The 18,743-nt window shown below is 40.4% G+C and overlaps 2 protein-coding genes across 3 annotated transcripts in view; one reads left to right on the top strand and one right to left on the bottom strand.

Moving 5' to 3' along the window:
* Window positions 1-16,481, top strand: part of LOC308081637 (small ribosomal subunit protein eS26) — a 127,757-nt gene extending 111,276 nt beyond the window's left edge. Inside the window, exon 5 of one of the 2 annotated variants that reach the window (XM_080423203.1) lies at window positions 16,471-16,481. In XM_080423203.1, the coding sequence (XP_080279329.1) occupies window positions 16,471-16,473 (3 nt within the window). In that variant the 3' untranslated portion in view covers window positions 16,474-16,481. Of the gene's footprint in view, window positions 1-11,548; window positions 11,561-16,470 lie in introns of those variants that run through there. The other variant, XM_080423202.1, reaches the window with a different exon arrangement.
* b4galnt1b (beta-1,4-N-acetyl-galactosaminyl transferase 1b) lies at window positions 3,130-10,545 on the bottom strand (the record flags this gene model as incomplete). Its single annotated transcript, XM_080423308.1, has 11 exons — window positions 10,449-10,545; window positions 8,386-8,611; window positions 7,496-7,672; window positions 7,049-7,155; window positions 6,233-6,270; window positions 5,931-6,111; window positions 5,584-5,676; window positions 5,265-5,452; window positions 4,441-4,581; window positions 3,542-3,779; window positions 3,130-3,347 (listed from the first exon to the last, which is right to left on the bottom strand). Exons 2-11 carry the CDS (start codon window positions 8,601-8,603, stop codon window positions 3,130-3,132), a joined length of 1,599 nt encoding a protein of 532 aa, XP_080279434.1. The 5' UTR covers window positions 8,604-8,611; window positions 10,449-10,545.
* Window positions 16,482-18,743: the final 2,262 nt, after the last annotated feature.

Below are 18,743 nucleotides of genomic sequence, written 5' to 3'. Positions count from 1 at the left end.
GCACAACATATCAGAACAGCTGGAACTCGCTGGATCACACCACCTGCAGCACTTTCCCAGGAATTAGGACCAGCTGACAAATAACATGTCCCTATTTGCCCTAATTTATGTTTTCCTTCTTTGCACCTCAAATATGGTCACATTATTCATACAAGGTGCTGCACAAGTGCAAAACATTTGCCATGACTGTGTAACGGTGCAAATATTGAAGGGATAGTTCACCCCCAAAATGACTTATACAGTGTACACACACACACACACACACACACACACACACACACACACACACACACACACACACACACACACACACACACACACACACACACACACACACACACACACACACACACACACTGTATAGCATAGACCATACGAAGACAATTCCTTTACATAATGTGCACACAAGATACTTTAATTTAAACAAACCCATCGGTTCATTATTTTGAGTGCAGAGCTAGCATCCCAATTTTGGGATGAAAAAATTAAAGCAAAAGATGTTCATAGCAGACAGCAATATCACACAAAATAGTTTCAAAATATCCTTCTCAAGATTTAAAAATGAAAAAAATAATTTCAATTTGTTTTCTCCTCTGGCTCATAACAAATGACGGTTTAAAAATTGATTAGTGTTAACTTGACATAGGAAACAATATTCTGATACAAGGGAGCCATCTAAAGGCCATGATATAAAAGAACAGCATAATCATATTACCAGGTATGAGTGTGTATAGCAAACACTTGATAGAGGAAATGCCAGTATAAAACATGTTTTTTCCCGGCCTTAGTACTTGCCAGTCCGTACTAATTGACTCATTTAGATCATCTCTAGGTGTCACTCACAGGTAACCTTCCATTTACAGTTTTCATCTCTCACAAACGTAATCAAACTACCATTCATATTTTCCATTCCATTGCTATCCTTTTTTTTTTTTTTTATGATGAGGAAATATATACATGCACTTTGGTCAATCCAACTCTTCTGTTATGCAGCATATAAAAATGCGATGACTTTCAACATCATACATTGGCGTGCATTGACAGAAACACTCCTCCACTTTGCTGAAGAAACTGGACAGGCAGCAGACATGACAGGCAGCGGAAGACAAGTACAAAAACAAGGCTATTCTGAGATCAGCTAATACCAGGTCCAGATGGGTGTGATAAGGTTTCTCCTCCTTAAACATAAAACACTCATGGATGACACAAAGGATTCTGGGTAAGGGGCAGCAAAACCATATCACAAACAAATCAGAGGGAAAAAAAACAACAACCCCAATCTACCAGCAAAACCTTTGGCACATCCATCCACAGAGCTTAGGTCCCATACATTATGTTTTGAATGCGTTCTTCATATGGCATTGGTAAAAAGGATACCTATGCTCTGTCACTTGCAGATTGTCACTTGGTGGGACGCGTCCCTTGTCCGAGTAGATGGTCAGTCCACATTCTGAGACCCCGCCTCTGTTGCTTTTACCAGCTAAGTCTTTTTATATAGTGCAAACTGCATGAGGGAGGACCTACTATACCCAACTCTGATCTCTTCCAAATAGTATTCAAGTGACTATGATTCCTTTTCCAAAATGTCAATGGACTGGCCGTCTGTTGGGCTTTAGCTTTTCTCCATTCTCGGTCTCTATAAGAAAATTACTCAGTACAGTCTAGAAAGATATGATTTGAGGCACACAACGCATAATCTCCTTACAATCTTGAGTACTGTATGGGGAGCTATTGCATTAATACACAGGGGGTAGAGGAGGGGGGTGATGACATCATTTAACAGTTAATTAGATCTATGTAAATGACACAATGTTTGCACTTTACAGTGGCTTGTACCATGATCTTCTTCATTTTTATAATTGTTTGTACATCCAAGGGTTTACAGTCCACTCCTCTGACATTTGGGGAATTGTTGGAAGGGTTGTTTTGACAAGCTCTGCGGAGCTGCTTCACTAATGATGACTATATCTCTCAAGTAATACCTGCAAGGCCGTTGTCAAAGAGAGACATAATAACATGGTTGTATGAAATCGTATCTGACTGGACACACTGGAAGAGAGCTTCTTTGGCAACTCAGCAACAGCAGGAATCTTAAAGATAAAGTGTGGTGATAAAAATAGTAAAGAGGCAATGCCACAATCTTGGAACTTTTTCTGCTTTTAATTTTTCTATGGAGTCTATATGTCGGTGTATTTCCGCTGTCTTTTTGTAAGCTGCAAGCTTCTCTGTCAAACGGGTGAATAGAAACAGACTGGACTTCTGACGTATCAGGGCCATGTACCTCCCATCATATTAAAGGAGCACTTCATCCATTTTCAACATTATCTTCATATAATTGGCCCTCACTAATGTCCATTATAAGATGCCACAATTTCTGTCTACTCGCTCTGCGTCTCAGATGTGGGCATCATTGATGGGATTCCAATCTAATAGAAACTACAGCCTTTCTCTTCCTGGAATGTTATCATGCTGAAATAGAAGTACCACTAGTTCCATTCATTAATAAAAAAATATAAAAAAGTTTTAAATCTCGTTTGAAATGACCAAACCTGCCTACCGATGATCACTGGTAGGCAGGTTTCTGAATTGTCCAGAGCCCTCGAGTGAGTAGACAGAAATGGTGGCATCTTGTACTGAGCATTAGTGAGGATCAATTATATAAAGATAGGTTGAAAATGGGTGAGGTGATCCATAAATAAATAAATAAATAAATAAATAAATAAATAAATAAATAAATAAATAAATAAATAAATAAATAAATAAATAAATAAATAAATAAATAAATAATGGCCTCCAGTGTGTTGTGCAAGTAGCAGCAGATATCAAATATGTATGAAGTGGGTGGTCCTAGGGTCCCAACATGGAATGCTTAATGAACTGTTGGGTGTGTCCACAGAAGAACAGCATTTTATCATTTACTGTACACTTTTTTTTTAACAATTCTTAAATAAAAATGTAGTTAAAAACAATTCTTCCTCCATATAATAAATGTAATAATAATAATGATAATAATAATAATAATAATAATAATAATAATAATAATAATAATAATAATAATAATAATAATAATAATAATAATAATAATAATAATAATAATAATAATAATAATAGGACTGTGGCACTGCCTCTTTAATTATGAGTCAAACACTGAAATCGATTCTTGAAGAACAGGAGACCATTTTTAGTATGTGTGGCATCAGAGGAGGCTGGTGGGTAACGAAACTTTGCGTAAGTCTTGTCGCTTTCTGACTGGCTGACCCATGGGAGTTTGATTTTGGTTGCATGATTCACTATGACATCATCACAGGATCCCACGTGCAGCGAACCAAGGCCATCAATGAAAAACTCTATGAATTAAACAAGAAACACAACAGTTTAGCTAAAGATGTTACAAATTATACTTTAATTTAGTTAATTTCATCTTCATCGTAGTGCTTCATAACTGAATAATGTTCTATGGTTTTATCCATCACATGCACATTGACTGTGGAGTGTTTGGTTGATGATTACAATGTAGCCAGATCAGTTCTGCTCTACTCACCCAGGTGTGCCACCCTGGCCAAACGCGGATCAAAGCCGACCTGTTGGACCTTATCAGTACGAGCCAGGAAGAAGTTAATGACCCCGTCAGTGACGACACAATTTGGAAAGCCCTCGATGACATGGTGAAATCCTCTCCTCATGTGTAAACAGTCCCCATCCTCTTCCCCTGGTTCAATGGATAAAGTCTGCCTGTAGGTGGCAGTGTATCCTGTTGCCTCCCGCACTGCACCTCCCACCTGCCACACAGGTAAAAAAAATAAGTGTTGGGTAAGTTACTTTCAAAATATCATGTTTTATAATTGATGTATTAATTTCAATTACATGTAATAAGTTACATTACAACATCACTTTCTCAGCCAAGAAATGTTATATTACTTTTGCGTTACTTACACAAGACACCCTCAAATGAAGCACAAAAGCACTACAGTATGCATAATATTAAATGGAAGAAGGTACAGTACGGTAAATGGAATGGATAGTAATTGGTATTATAATGCTACTTTAATTGCCTAAATGTCCATATCATGATGAAACACATAACATAGTTGCAGGATTGGTTATGGTATGTAAAAACAATTATGTTAGTGTGCATTCATTTGTTAGAATCTTAAAAACTATAAGTAACAGTTTCTCAAATAATAAGTTACTTTACATAGTAATTGTAACATTTCCCAATTTGTAGTAGGCTACATTAATTTGTCACTCATGAAAGAAATGTTATTATGTAATGTGTGTATCTTATGGGTTGCAATTGATAGTCAGTGACATTTGCTGAGATGTTAATGACAGTGTTGGGGGGTAATACACTCAAATCTGCCACGCTGTTAAATGTTTGTCATGGGGTCGGTGGTTCACATTTTGAGGTAAAATCAAATAGCTTGTTCCCCTGTCCCTCACCAGATCGAGAGTGGTCCTTTCCAAAACATCCACCAGTTTCTCCAACTTGGTGTTGGATGTGAAGATGAAATCATCATCCACCCAAAGTACATACTTTGTGGTCACCTGGGAAACTGCCAGGTTTCGTCCTGCAAACCAGCCCTAGGACACAGGAGATTGATCTTGAGACAGGCAACATAAAGAGCCACAGCAGGTATAATAAGGCCTTTAAAGTCTTACTGTATAACATCCATTAGTGTCACCTCTGGTAGCTCCGCTGTCTGTTAAAACTTTGATTCCCAGAATTCAGTTTGAAACAAAATCAGAGCACTTCCATGATTTTGCTCCAAAACAAATGCTGCAAGGGTCCTACGCCAAGGAATTATTTTCAGAAACGGTATGTATTAACTTTAAAATAGATAAATGCATATTTTTGGCACAATTGTCAGGGCAGACACTCACAACTAAAAATAGTGTTTAGATAAGTTTAATTGAAAATGTATGACACAGTATGACATTAAGCTCACTGTGAGCTTGTAGATCCATTATTTTCGTACGCGACACTGGCGCACAACTAAGTATAAATCAGGCTTTACCCTGACGTGAATTAACGTCTTTAAGTTTCACGACACGGCGAGCTTTGTGATTACACATCTATACACTATAAAATCCTGAGTGTTAGTTTACTGAGCTCTGAGCTGGCACCTTTACCTGACAGCATTGACAATAGCATAAATCCTCACTATATCTAAACAGTTTTTTGGGGATTGCAAACTTTCTTCTTTTCTGCAAACTATCACGTATTTTGGACTACACTATTATGTACTGTACAGTCACTAACATACCTTTCCAAAAGGCATTATGTAATGCTCAATGTAGGGTCCAGAGACAGCTTGGGGATATTCACTGTCATCAGCAATGACAATGGTGACTGTTGGATAGTATCTTCTCACGCTGTCGATGAGATCTTGGAGCTTGTTGTAACGGAGAAATGTTTTAGTAGCTATGGTAACAAGGGCACTGACATTGTATTCTAAAAAGAAAGAGGGTCAGAAAACAAAACATAGTTATGTCTTTGAGTGAAGAGCAGCAGAATTTCAATGAAAAAATGTGTTGTTTTATGTGGCACTTTGCTGAGGTAAACATTTCTGTGCTGTTTTGTACCTCCTGTGGGTCCTGTGTTGTACAGTTTGGGGGTCACACCATGACGGATCTTGATGACAAAGGTGGCTTGATGTCCCTCTGTCTCAATCTGCACTACAAGACAGCAAAACATACTTTCAGTAACTTTCATTACTCAATGGATAGTGATGGATCAATCATTACTTTAAATCTGATCTTTTCTGAAAAGAAAACAACCACTTCTTTGTTGTTGGATACAGCTGCTTAAAAATGGGAGGCTCATAAGTTATTATTCTTTGAAAAGGGATTAGTTGGAACTGATATTCTTTGCCAGTAGAGAAAGCATGAATTTGCTGCAATCAAAAAAGGGCTAAGGTGTGAGGCCTCACCTGTATCAGCGGTGCTGGGGTGAAAGAGTGTGTTGGTATAGGTGACAAACTGCAGCTGCCGGTTCAGGTTGGGCAGGAGACTGCTGGTTAGGGTCATGTGCATCTCACCGTCACCTTTGACCTTCACCCCCTCGACTTCGGCGGCCACATTCAGCGTTCCTAACGTGGCATTGATGTTTAACTATAATACAGAGAAACAATTATTGGGATGCAAGCGCAGTCACAAACACTTCAATTCATATTTTACACAGCAAACACACTGACATACAGTACAGTAAATTACAAATATTGATTTTACTTACTGAGTAGTGTTCTCTGGGAAGGTCTTGTAAGGACAACCCTAAAAGCATATGAGAATAATTCTTTAGTATGGCTACTAGAAAATTGTAATTCCACGTAAGTAAGCAGTTCATGATTTGTTTAGTTTTTTGAAAATGGTCCCCTCACACAAACTTTGAAAGCCAATAGTATGCAAAGCGGGCTGGTATAGCGTTGCATGAGGCCGATTAGAAAATTTGAAAAAACATCCTTGGTCTATTGGCAGCGTGCACAAGACAGTTGGCATTGATCTGTCTCATGTTTTAGAGTTAAGTTTGTAGACCTCACTGTCCATGAAAAGATGGTCGGGAGTCCTGACCGCGGGACTCCCGACGCAAAAGCGGTCGTATATTTTGAAAATAGCAGATCTACAAGCTCACAATGCGTCGCGATGCAACGCTTGTGAGCTTGTAGATCTGCTATTTTCAATGCAGCCAGATCTGCAATCTTATCTGAATGACTGTTAAAGCAGTTTGTTTAAATTACTTTATAAAATGTTTCACAGGGATTATTTATTAGTGTAGATATACATTTAGGAGTGGATTATGTGTCTAGATGCCTGTCAGACAGTCAGACAATGTTGCTCCGCAGGTCTAGAATGGAATAAACGGGCGCAGCCAAAGTCAACAACTGGTCCGACCAGATGTGAGATTTCAGCCTACGGTAGGATGAAGCCCACGTCAGGATATATTGATAAATGCCGAAAGGTGCGGTGATCTCGCCGTACGCCCATTATTTGGGCTGCACCACGTTGATAAATGAGGGCCACTGTCTTTAACAGTTCCTCTCTGGAATCATACCTGGGATGAGGATTGTTTTCAGCGGCCGCACCTCTACTCCCTGTGTTGGATACTGCAAGGGATTGTTGGCTTCTGCAACTATGAGTACGTCTGCAGGGGTCTGAGACCTTAAGGGAAGGCATTTACAGAAGAGAGAGTCAGTCAACACTGCAGGACTAAGAGTCAACAACAGCCCAAAATAGTCTTCTCTTCATCTTTGATTAGATTAAAAAATATAAAAAATCAAGGAGAATCATCGCTCGCAGTTACTGTATCTGGTGCAGATACAGCAACATTATAACCATAATATGGTTGCTGAGAAGATAATGATGTTTTCCAGATCAACATCTACAGAGAACAAATCAAGATTCATCGTTCAATTACCATTCTATTCTACCAAGAGTGATCCACCGATCAGCTTCATATGATGCCTGAACCACTTCACTTTGGGCTCATAATTCTATTTACCTCATCTGAAAGCTTTGATACTCCTTAGCCCGTCTTCTCTTCATTTCCTCCAGTTCAGAAGCCTCGAAGGCAGTGTGCAGAGGATGAGCCGACACCCGTGGAAAAAACAGTTGGGCAAAGGGTAGATTAACGCCGCTGTTCTCACCCTCACATATGCATCCATTACGTGCCAGCAGACTGGAGGATTAATCGGAAACAAAGGAGAGAATTTAGTATAGACTAGATGGAAATCATTAAGTAAGTTAATATTTCAGCAAAGTTCTATTTGCAGAGTAGAACCTTGGTTTGCACAGCTGGCCATGATATAAGTGAAAATATTATTGATTGTCTGTATCTGTTGCCTCTGTGTTTTGTGAGCAAGCAACTGGAAGCAGCAATTCCATTCACTTTCATTGTACTGTATGGTGAAATTACAATCAAAGAGAATCGATAATCAAGAACAATCAAGAAGGTTTATTTGTCATTATACATGTAGGTACAAGAAGTGTAATGCAATTTTGTGGTCCTCAAAATACTGTGCTACAACACTTACATTGTTTCATTGTCTCAAAATCACATTATTAGCACATAAACAAACATCATGTGAATCAATAAAGAAACAATATGTATGTATAAGAGAACTTCCGTCAAGGATAATAACATTAATGTTACTTTACCAAAATTAAGTACCACGATAAGAAGTATATTTTGGCAATATCCACTTTGATTTTGAGACCTGTTTCACCATGCTGTGAGAGTGAATGAAATTGCTGGCTCCAGTTCCTCGATTCGCAAAGCACAGAAGAAAGAGATAAAGATGATTGACCATGATCATGGCCAGGTAGCTATATAATCCAAGGTTTTAAGAAAGTTCAACACTGCTTTAAAAGCTATTTCTTATTAAGCCTTACCCTGCCACACTCTCCCTCAAGCGATATGGGATGTTGCCTAATCTGTGGTCTGTGGTTTCTGGGAGCCTCTCCTCTAGATGACGCTCTACTATTGGCCCTGGTCGCTGTCGCACATCCACCGTTGGGTACGCCCGGGTGGACCATGAGTGGAGGAGGGCCAGTACCAGTACCACTGACACCAAGATGGCTAACAACAACGTCTTTCTCAGGGAGCGCATCCTGAAAGCTATCCCATAAACACAAAAGCAAACAAGATATAACATCACTACCTGTGTAATATTACTGTACACGTGTTCTGTGATAAATATAGGAACATCACTTTATTCAGACTCTGTTACAGAACCTCGATAATGTGATTAAATGATTGCAGAACCATTTATAGAATAGAGCATTATAGGCCAGTGGTCCTGGGACCCTCAGGGGCGCTTGAAGTGGTTCCAGGTGATTTTTAGCCAAATAAGAGCAGTTCAATTTCACCATAATTCAATTCACTTGAAATTATTATAATATCAATAAAAAGATTATGAATAATTATTTTAACTATTTTGTAGGCCCTACTCGTGTAGGGCCTACAATTATACGATTTAGACAATTCAATTAAATGGCAGGACACTTAACCCCTAAGTGCTCCCTGGGTTTTGTATTAATGGCAGCCACTGTGCTCCTAATATTTAGGATAGGTAATTGTAGAGAACAAATTCTACGTACAGTATGTGCAAATGTACTGTGACCAACTGTACCTCAACAACAACCACAAAACATGTACTCAACATAGGCCTATTTCGTATTAGGGTCCCTATATAGAACTAAATTAATTGGTTCCATGGCCTAATGGAAGTCAATTTGGAGGTCTGTGTCATGACATTTTTGAAAAGCTCTGTATGCAGCATCCATGTGAATGAAATGAATCAGTAAAAAGTTGCAAAATCTGAATAGTTCAAAACACATGCAGTGGAAAAGTGAATATAGACAAAAGTTCTGAATCAATAACATAATGACTTGTTTTGCATGATGTAATAGGTTATTACATTACTGCTATCTGAGTAGCTTCCATTAAAGAAGATTCTCTGCTATCTATTTACCAGATAGCTTTCGATCTAGGCAGTATGGTCTAAATAACACTCAAGCTTTCCAATTAGGAGCTTGTGGTCTATGTCAAATGCTGGTGAAAAAATCTAATAGGACTGCTCCACAGATCATTTTGTTGTCCGGATCTCTGTCATTAGCTTCATGTGCATGTGCATTTCTGTAAGCATGCTGGAAGTTCCGAATGATGATTTACTGTTCTTCTTCTTTTATCAAATTCTCCCTTCTCAGATATCGTACTTAGCGCTGGTAAAAAGCTTATATGATGACTTAGGACCACTAAATGATGTTTTCCTATCTATTGCTTTTTTCCAACCCTGCGGTAGGTAGCAGCCTATAATGTAATAATTGATTTTTGTTGTCGTCAATAATCTAATAACTGACCAAAATTTCTGAATCGATAACATAATGACTTGTTTTGCCTAATGTAATAGGTTATTACATATTACATATACTCGATGATTATTGGATAATTACAATAATGTAACACTTGCCAATAATAATACATTTCAATTCTTAGTCTAATAAAAGCTGATAATCTAATAATGTCACTATCACTATCACCCATATCACTATGTAAGTTTTATATATTGGCTAAGTGTCAGACTTCCATGACACTTTGATGGTTAGACTTAACTCCAGCCCTGTATTCTGCTCCTTAGCCATTTGAATACCAAATGAAGCGCTAGCTCACATTTGCAAACACAGTTGGATAATATTGAATATGAAATGTTATTTGCTTCATACTGTACATTAATTATTGGCATTTGTTACATTATTGCCACTTATTACATTATTGGTTGATCCAGTGATGTATCATATTTTTTAAATTTGGTGTTTACACATTTAAAAAAAAAAATAACAGTATACATATACTGTACATATAAACTCCTTGATCACATTGGGCCTACAGAAATAACAACATTATTCATGCAACGTCATCATGGGCATAACAATGTTTATTGGAATATATTTACCCAACTGCCTCTATCCAGTCAGTGAAAGGGCATCATCTGTAGGGAGCTCCATAATCCATGTAGTTGATATCCGGGTATAGTGGACACTTTCCCCATCTGTAAACAGAAAGGTCATAGCAGTGAATAAAACCAACATAGCCTACTTCATAAGCCTGTCTTTTATGACATTTGTGTATGGTGAAACTGGTAAACTTGTGATGTCAAATATAATGAGGTTGTTGTAGACCCAAACTTTTTAGTTGGAGACCCAAAAGAGACATTTTGTGTCTGCCCAGGACCCAAATTAGTGAAAATAGCCGATCTGCAAGCTCACAATAGTGAAAATAGCAGATCTACAAGCTCACAAAGGCCTTAAAAACAAGGCTTCAGACATCCCAAAACAAACTGGTAAGGCTACTTCTTGGCCTTACATCTACAACTCATTTAACCCCTGCTCACTTTGCTTGGGTGGGATGGCTCAGGGTAGGACAGAGTAGCCTACAGCAACTTGCAATGGACCTGGTCTACTAAGATACACACCACAAAGACATCCACAATCACAACACCCGAGGGAGCTTCACTAATCACGTTCAACCCAGATTTGGCTCTAACAAGGGGTTAAATTCGTTCTCCTGCTATGCCATAAAAATGTGGAACGCCCTAGCAACAGTCATAAAGGAGTGTAGCACTTACAGGTGGCTGCAATTCGAAACTGGCCCCTGTAAAAGTCAAAGCCCCCCCCCCCCCCCCCCCCCAAAAAAAACTGTTTAGATTATGTTTTGCAGAGTAGGCCTAGTGTATATTTGTCTGTCATTAAATATTTCAATTAAGTGAGTACAAAGGACCCCAATGGAAACTTTCTTGGGTTTAAAATCCTCTTAGCAGACCTTGTATATATATATTTTTGCAAGCTGCTAATAAAGTATTCAATCAATCAAACAAACAAACAAACAACATCACATCGCGACGCTTTGTGAGCTTGTAGATTGGCTATTGCAACATTTGTTTTCTAATTTATGGATTTTAAAATATTCATGAAATTCTTTTGAAAAATCAATGAATTTGTCTTTAATTCATGAAACATTTTGGGATTAAATAAAGGCATATTTTCTCGTGACCCATAAAGATGTGTCCGCGACCCAAACATGGGTCCCGACCCACTGTTTAAGAAACAGTGCTTGTGTATAACGACAATGAATGAGGTGCAGACATGGTGTGGTAGTTTATTTTTGATTCCCTCCGCAGACCTGCCCTGGTGGGATGCTAGAAATAATGATCTTCTCTGAACTCAGATCATCACACAGTGCTAAACAGGACCCACCTAGACATGGCTATGAGGTGAAGAAGTGATGAAGATGAAGGCATGCAATGCAACGCCCGGCGAGTCCCTCCCAAACCCAAAGTGCGTGATGATTTCACAGCCCCCAGATCTGTCCATTCTGGGACAGTCAAAAAGCCGCAGTTGCTAGGTCATTTAGCTACCATCACTCTAAAAAAACATACAGTGGCAATGTTATGGAATCCAATGCCAGCGATCTGTCTGGAAGCAAATTTATTATTATGATTCATTCTGGCCCGTGATGAGATAGGCCTACATACGCCGGGTGGTGCACTGATGTGCATAAGATTGCAGACAAATAATGCCCCCCAAAAACAATGGCTAAACCAGTTAGGAATTAAACAACACTCGATCATCTTTTTTTTAAAACCAGCAGCATATTATGATCAATTAAGCTAATAATCGAAAAAAATCACAAACGCTCCGATGAAGAATTGCCTGAAATAGAGTAGCCTAAATGACGCTAAAACACATTGCCTAGAATATAGGCCTATTACGGACATATGATGTTCTTAACAGGCAGCGACTCACCTCAAATGAAAGACGCATCAAACGTAATTCACCTACCGTCTCCAATGAGGTCGCTCTCCGGGAATCAGATTTAGCAGCAAACTGAACAAATCAACAGCCGCACATCATGATGATCACTGAGAGGGAGAGAGCTCCAACGGCTCCATACATGCAGCCCTACAGCCGCTGTGTGTGTGTGTGTGTGTGTGTGTGTGTGTGTGTGTGTGTGTGTGTGTGTGAGCATCGTGCACCTCATCAGGACCCGTGCTTCCTGCGGTCATTGGCTCACACGCAGCATCATGTAGCTTCTGCGTCGAATCATCATGAGAGGCTTGCATGCAGATGCATTGACATTCCACCAGACCAGACTCAATCATATCACACACATGCATGATGACAGCGCCATTCCCAAACACACAGACATAGGTCGTGCGTGCATGTAGAATAGAGTAGTCCCCATTCCTTGTCTGGGTTTTTTTTTGTCACTGTATCACTATATATGTATATATGTGAAATTCGTCCTCTGCATTTACCCATCCCATAACAACTAGGAGCAGTGAGCAGCCATTCTATGGCACTCTGGGAGCAATTAGGGGTTAAGAGTCTTGCTCAGGGACACACATCGACACATTGCTGGCCTGACCTGGAATCGTACCTGGGACGACCAGGGGCTCTGGCCCCCCAGGCGGGCTCAAAACCACTCAGCTATGGCCGCCCTGTATGAATGTATACAGTATGTACGCATACACTGGAAGCGCGCTTGCGCGTGTGTAAGGTGGGTGATAAATTGAAAACTATGACGACGCTATCAGTTGCTATAGTGAGCGTGTGAGTGTGCGTGGGTGTGTGTTTCATGTAGGATATTTGGGGAGGGGTCGTCTGTCTGCCTCTGTTCCCATTTTCATGTCATTTGTCTGTAGCCAACAACACTAAAAGGTGTGCTCAGTGGAGCGCAAATCCCCGTCATCCAGGGCTATTATAGGCCATTCACAAAGGCAATGATAAGGCAGTTGGGTTTCCATGAATTCGTTTTTTAAGAAAATTATTTATTTGCGCATAAAAACCCTGAATGAAAACACAGAAATTTCGAAAGAATTTCACCCACATTTTTGGGCCGATCTATAAAACCAACAAAATCCACCTCCCTCAAGTGTGCAAAAGGTTTGTTTGTTTGTTTTTGGGCCAAATCAAACAAACAAACAAACAAACGTTTTTACACTAGATTTTGTTGGTTTTATAGATAGTGAAATGTGCAAAAGGGACATAAACACTTTTGTAGAATAAGTGCTGATGCAGTAGGCCAGGGGTGCACTGGTCGCTTCATGCGACACCACAGCGTTCCCCAGTTTTTTTGGCAGGATCACACGCACGCACATGCATGGATGTGCGCACGCATGCACGCTTGAACACGTTCCCCTCTTTTCACAAGCCAAGTACCCAAATGGTTACTTTGCATAACAGGTTTACAGGTGAGTGTGCAAATGTATCCTCACATCTGACATACACGGTATAACACAGCATTTTGGCTACAGTACTGTTGCTGCCAGTATCCTATCTGCAAGCAAGCAACAAGAATGCCTCAGCTATCATCGAAGAAGAGAAAGATACTCGTTCAACGCTAAGTTTTGCTACTGCAGCGCCTCCTAGACCTACACCAGCAGTGACAGTGGATGCTCAGCTCGGCAACATGTTTCCTACTATTTATACAACCGTAAACCTAAGTGAAATTAAGCACACATTAAGGTAAAATAAAATGCATGTTTCCTAATGTTTCTGTTTCCTTGTTCTCCTTGACTTGAGCGCTGAGTTCGATACTATCGATCATGGAATACTCCTGAATAGATTTGAAACCCGTATTGGCCTCTCAGGACCATGCACACAGATCTTGTTCCGCACCTACCTCAGGGATTATGTCTCAGAGAAGCAAAGTTCCCAATTTGGTGTCCCCCAGGCCTCAATCCTTGGTCCATTGTTGTTCTCCCTTTACCTGCTCCCACTTGGAGAAATTATCTGTAACCATGGGACCCATTTCCATAGCTACGCTGATGATACCTAGCTGTATCTATCTGTAGATCCAGACAGCAGTGACTCACTTCATCCTCTGATAAACTGCCTTTCCGGCATCGTGCAGTGTATAAACAGCAATTTTCTCAAATTAAACCAAGATAAAACTGAAATCCTTATCATTGGCACAGACGCTCAAAGGCTGCAACTTACTCAAAATGCAGCAGCCAGAATCCTAACCAACACCAGGAAAAGGGACCACATTACCCCTGTACTTGCGTCCTTACACTGCAAGTAAAATAACTTTAAAATCTATCCTAAACTTCACAGGGATCCACCCTGTGAAGTTTAGGATAGGTTTTAAAGTTATTTTACTTGTTTTTAAAGTCTTGAATGGTCTAGCACCAGGGACTCTAGCACCTCCCTATTTAACGGATTGCCTGTTGAAATATATGTCCCAGGCCGCCCCCTCAGTTTACTTGGTGCTGGACTGCTGACGGAGCCATCGACAAATGGCAAGAAGAGACATGGTGATGCTGCATTTGGTAGCTATGCGCAGAGGATTTGGAACTTACTCCCCCTACATATCAGACATGCAGGCAACATCAGTTGATGGCTTTAAGAGGCAGCTAAAACCCCACTTCTATGCCTTTAACTGATCTCCTTTAAAAAAAATGTCCCCCTTTTAATTTCACTGTTTTAATTTGACTCTTGACTAAACTTTAACGTATTGCTTTGTTTAACCTGTGTTGTGCTTTTAACTTTTGTGATTGATTGATTGAATATTTTATTAGGCAAAAAATTTAAACATCACAATTACATTTATAATACGTTGCCTCCAGAAAGGTGAGTTTTTAAGGCCATTTTAAATGAGGGATGGGGTTAGGCTATTCCAAACCTCGGTGGCAGTGCTGTAGAAGGAGAATTTGCCCATGTTTGTTTTATGGGTGGGTGGTACCAGATCGTTGTTAACGCTCCCTCTAGTTTCGTGACTGTGGGTGTCACTAACTTTTTGGAGTTTGAACTTAAGCACTTTGAACTACACAAGATGCTCTATAAATAAAGATTATTATTATTATTATTAATGCTGGTTGGAGCTGTTCTGTGTGCATGTGCACATGTAGGCGCACGGCACGCATGCGGTGTGCGCATGACGTCATTAAAATAGCGCTCCGCCAGTAAAAAAATCACTAATAAACCACTGCACAGGCCTGCAATAGGCTATTTAACTCACATGACTATAACTTTTGCACAAAAGTATAAGTATATTAAGCCACATCAATTTGAATACTTTCCCATGTTTACAAACCCAAACACGCGTTTCCGAATTGACCACAGCACCGCACAGCAAGTTGCACCGTGTCCAGTGTGAATGGTCCATAAGTCGTAGGTTGCAGCCAAGGCTCCAGGACCATGGAGGATTACTGAAACTGCTGTGTCCTGATGGTCCAATCTGGTATTCCAAGACCTCCGCATTTAAAACGCTACTGCACATGCTTCTATCGTCTGAAACCCTAGAGCGCCTGCTCGGTGCTCAAGTATTCTGCATTTGGGAGGAAATGGCTCACCTCACTTTGTCTTTTACTACACATTACATTACTAGAACCGTGCCCGTTGGGCACCGGCCTACTCGGGAACGATAAAAAATATGGAATGCATACCCCACCCTGTTATGCAATACCCATTATACCCAACAGACCCGTCTGTCCCTTTTATGCCCATATATGGAGATCTCTATATCTGTCTGTCCTAATACCTTTCATGCCCATATATGGAGATCCTTGATGTTATCAATATATGGCCATATATGGCTACAGTATGCATATATGAGCATATCGAGGGGATCGGCGGTTCTGGAAAGTCCTTGTGCAGTGGTTAACGTCTGTGGAGAATGTGTGGAGAATGTCTGAAGACTGCACACTAACTGAGGAAAGTGGACTGACTGACTAAGGAAATGGCAGGTGTGGGGAATTTGACAGCTGTGGGGAATTAGCCAAATCAACCTTAGGTTGGGGTTGCCATGGCAATCAATTGGCTCATCTGGACCAGGGCCTTTTGTGGCTGTTCTGGACATCTGCCTATCTGACCGGCTCGGCGCCGGGCACTGCACTCCCTCGGGTCGTCTGCGACGTGTGTGCCGAATTGAAATACGTGGATTACAGACGTACAGAGATTCCTTGCATTTACTTGTAAAGATGTGCCACCCCTATGGTCTGAAGTGAAAGGAGGTACACACTATAGAGGCCCCTCAGCATGTAATTGAATTCCAACCTTTTTTTAATGTATTTTTTAATTCAAAATGAACTAAACGTGAGCTCCTTAGATTGCAGATCTCCGCCAGGCCGGGCTGACTACATAGGGCTGTGTCAGTTGTGGGGTGCAGCCGTCAGGCCACAAGGAAGCTGGGGGAGAAATAGACTTTGTACGACAGGCGGTGCAACAGAAGTGAAATCTCTTTTGGAGGTGCGCTCTATAGAGGCTCCTCAACATGTGATTCCAATTTGGGGATGATTGGGTGTTTTTCTAATTACAGGCAAACAATATGGAGTATGAAAACCTTGTATGCAGTTATTGTCACGTGATGCACAAGATCATTTGTACCTAATTTGGTGCTACAAATCACTGTTTCTGCAACAAACAGTGACTTGTAGCATTTGTGGGGACCTCTACGGGTGGAAGTGAAATTGCTTTTGGCTGTGCGTTGTTTAGAGGCCCCTCAATGTGTGATTAAGATCGAATCTGTTCATGATTTGTGCAATTTTTTTTCTAAATGGGCCCGGCGAACAGACTTTGGAAGTCAATCGTAGCCAATTGGAATGGAATATGAAATATCTGACTGATATATCTTCATCCCATGACTCCAGAGTGCCGATGTGTAGCAAAAAAATTGTTTTGAAGAAAATACAAAATCATGGAGAATCTACTCAGGTACAAATGGGCAATGGAGTTGCGTCATGTGATCCAAGGAATCCAGGGGGAAATGATTGTACGATACAGTTCAAAAGCCAATTAAAAGCGGGAAGTGGGCTGTTATAGGCTAACCTGACTACGTCAAATGGAAGAAGCTTGCGACACACATTTTGTTTCGCAGCCTACTTCCTGAAATCAAATGCAAATGAGATTTCCGGAGGGAGGGGGGTTTACCAGGCTAGTTATAGGCCACCATAAGGCCGATTTGAAAATTCGGGCTGGTGGTACTTCATGCACAGTTTCACACCACTTGGACGCTGCATTCATGATTTTTGGCATTTCTTGCTAAACGGAAACGTTGAAAACCAATTGTATTTGGCATTCAACCTACCTTTCAAGAGTTTTAGGCCGAAACATAAAGTGGGCTGGTATGAGGCTGATTAATGAAACTTTTAAAAGACTTTCTTGGTCTACTGGCAGTGTGCACATGATATTTGGCATTGATCAGTCTATTTGTGAGGTTAGTTCTGGACACACGCACACACACACACACACACACACACACACACACACGCACACACGCACGCACACGCACACGCACACGCACACGCACACACACGCACACGCACACACACACACACACACACACATACACATAGACACACACATACACACACACACACACACACACACACACACACACACACACACACACACACACACACACACACACACACACACACACACACACACACACACACACACACACAGAGATAAGATACAATGAATGTACCTGAGAAGCTGACCTTCAGTTTTTTTCCCACTTTTATAAAAAAAACTGAAATGATACACCAAATTGAATGTATGGCTGGCTATATTTAACTTGTAGATGGTAGACCTGATACGTTTCAGAAAGCTATGTTATTGCCAAATAATGCACCTCCACTGAACTGACCTGCTGCACTAATATGATTTGGTCAAACTGGCTGTTGCCACGCCTCATACATTTAGGCCAATGGAAGAGCACATCGTGTGTGGAAGCATGTGTGCCACAACAACCTTATGAGACATGCGGGGCGGGGCTCAGCTCAGCAGACTGAGGTCAATTCGCATCCGGTCTGGGTCTAGAACGGATACGGAAACGGTGCGTTCATGTAAGTGCAAAGTACCAGATTGGCGTTGCCATGTTGGCATATTATAAGCGACTTTGGGCTTCTTTTTCTGTTAAGTTGCTTGTAAAAATGGGTGGTTGCGGTTTTTTGGGCTTGTTTCTAAAGTGTAGACTAGTTACTTATTTAGGCTTGCTTACTTGCTTCCAAATGTTTTAATCATTTTTTAAACCAGTGGTTCTCAAATATGTCCCTAAATGCCAGGGAGCATTTGTGTTGTTATGTTTAATTATTACAAATATTTAATTTCAATAGTTTTTTTAAATAGCAGATCTACAAGCTTACAACGCGTCGCTTGTAGATCGGCTATTTCAAATAGGCTATGTATAAAATAGGGCTAAAGTGGTTAATGTATGTTTTATAATGTAATCATTTATATATGCA

The sequence above is a fragment of the Gymnoscopelus braueri genome (assembly GCF_963280865.1).
Source record: "Gymnoscopelus braueri genome assembly, chromosome: 3".
Lineage (NCBI taxonomy): Eukaryota > Metazoa > Chordata > Actinopteri > Myctophiformes > Myctophidae > Gymnoscopelus > Gymnoscopelus braueri.
The sequence above is the reverse complement of the archived record's forward strand: the minus strand, read 5'-3'. Positions and strand labels throughout refer to the sequence as shown.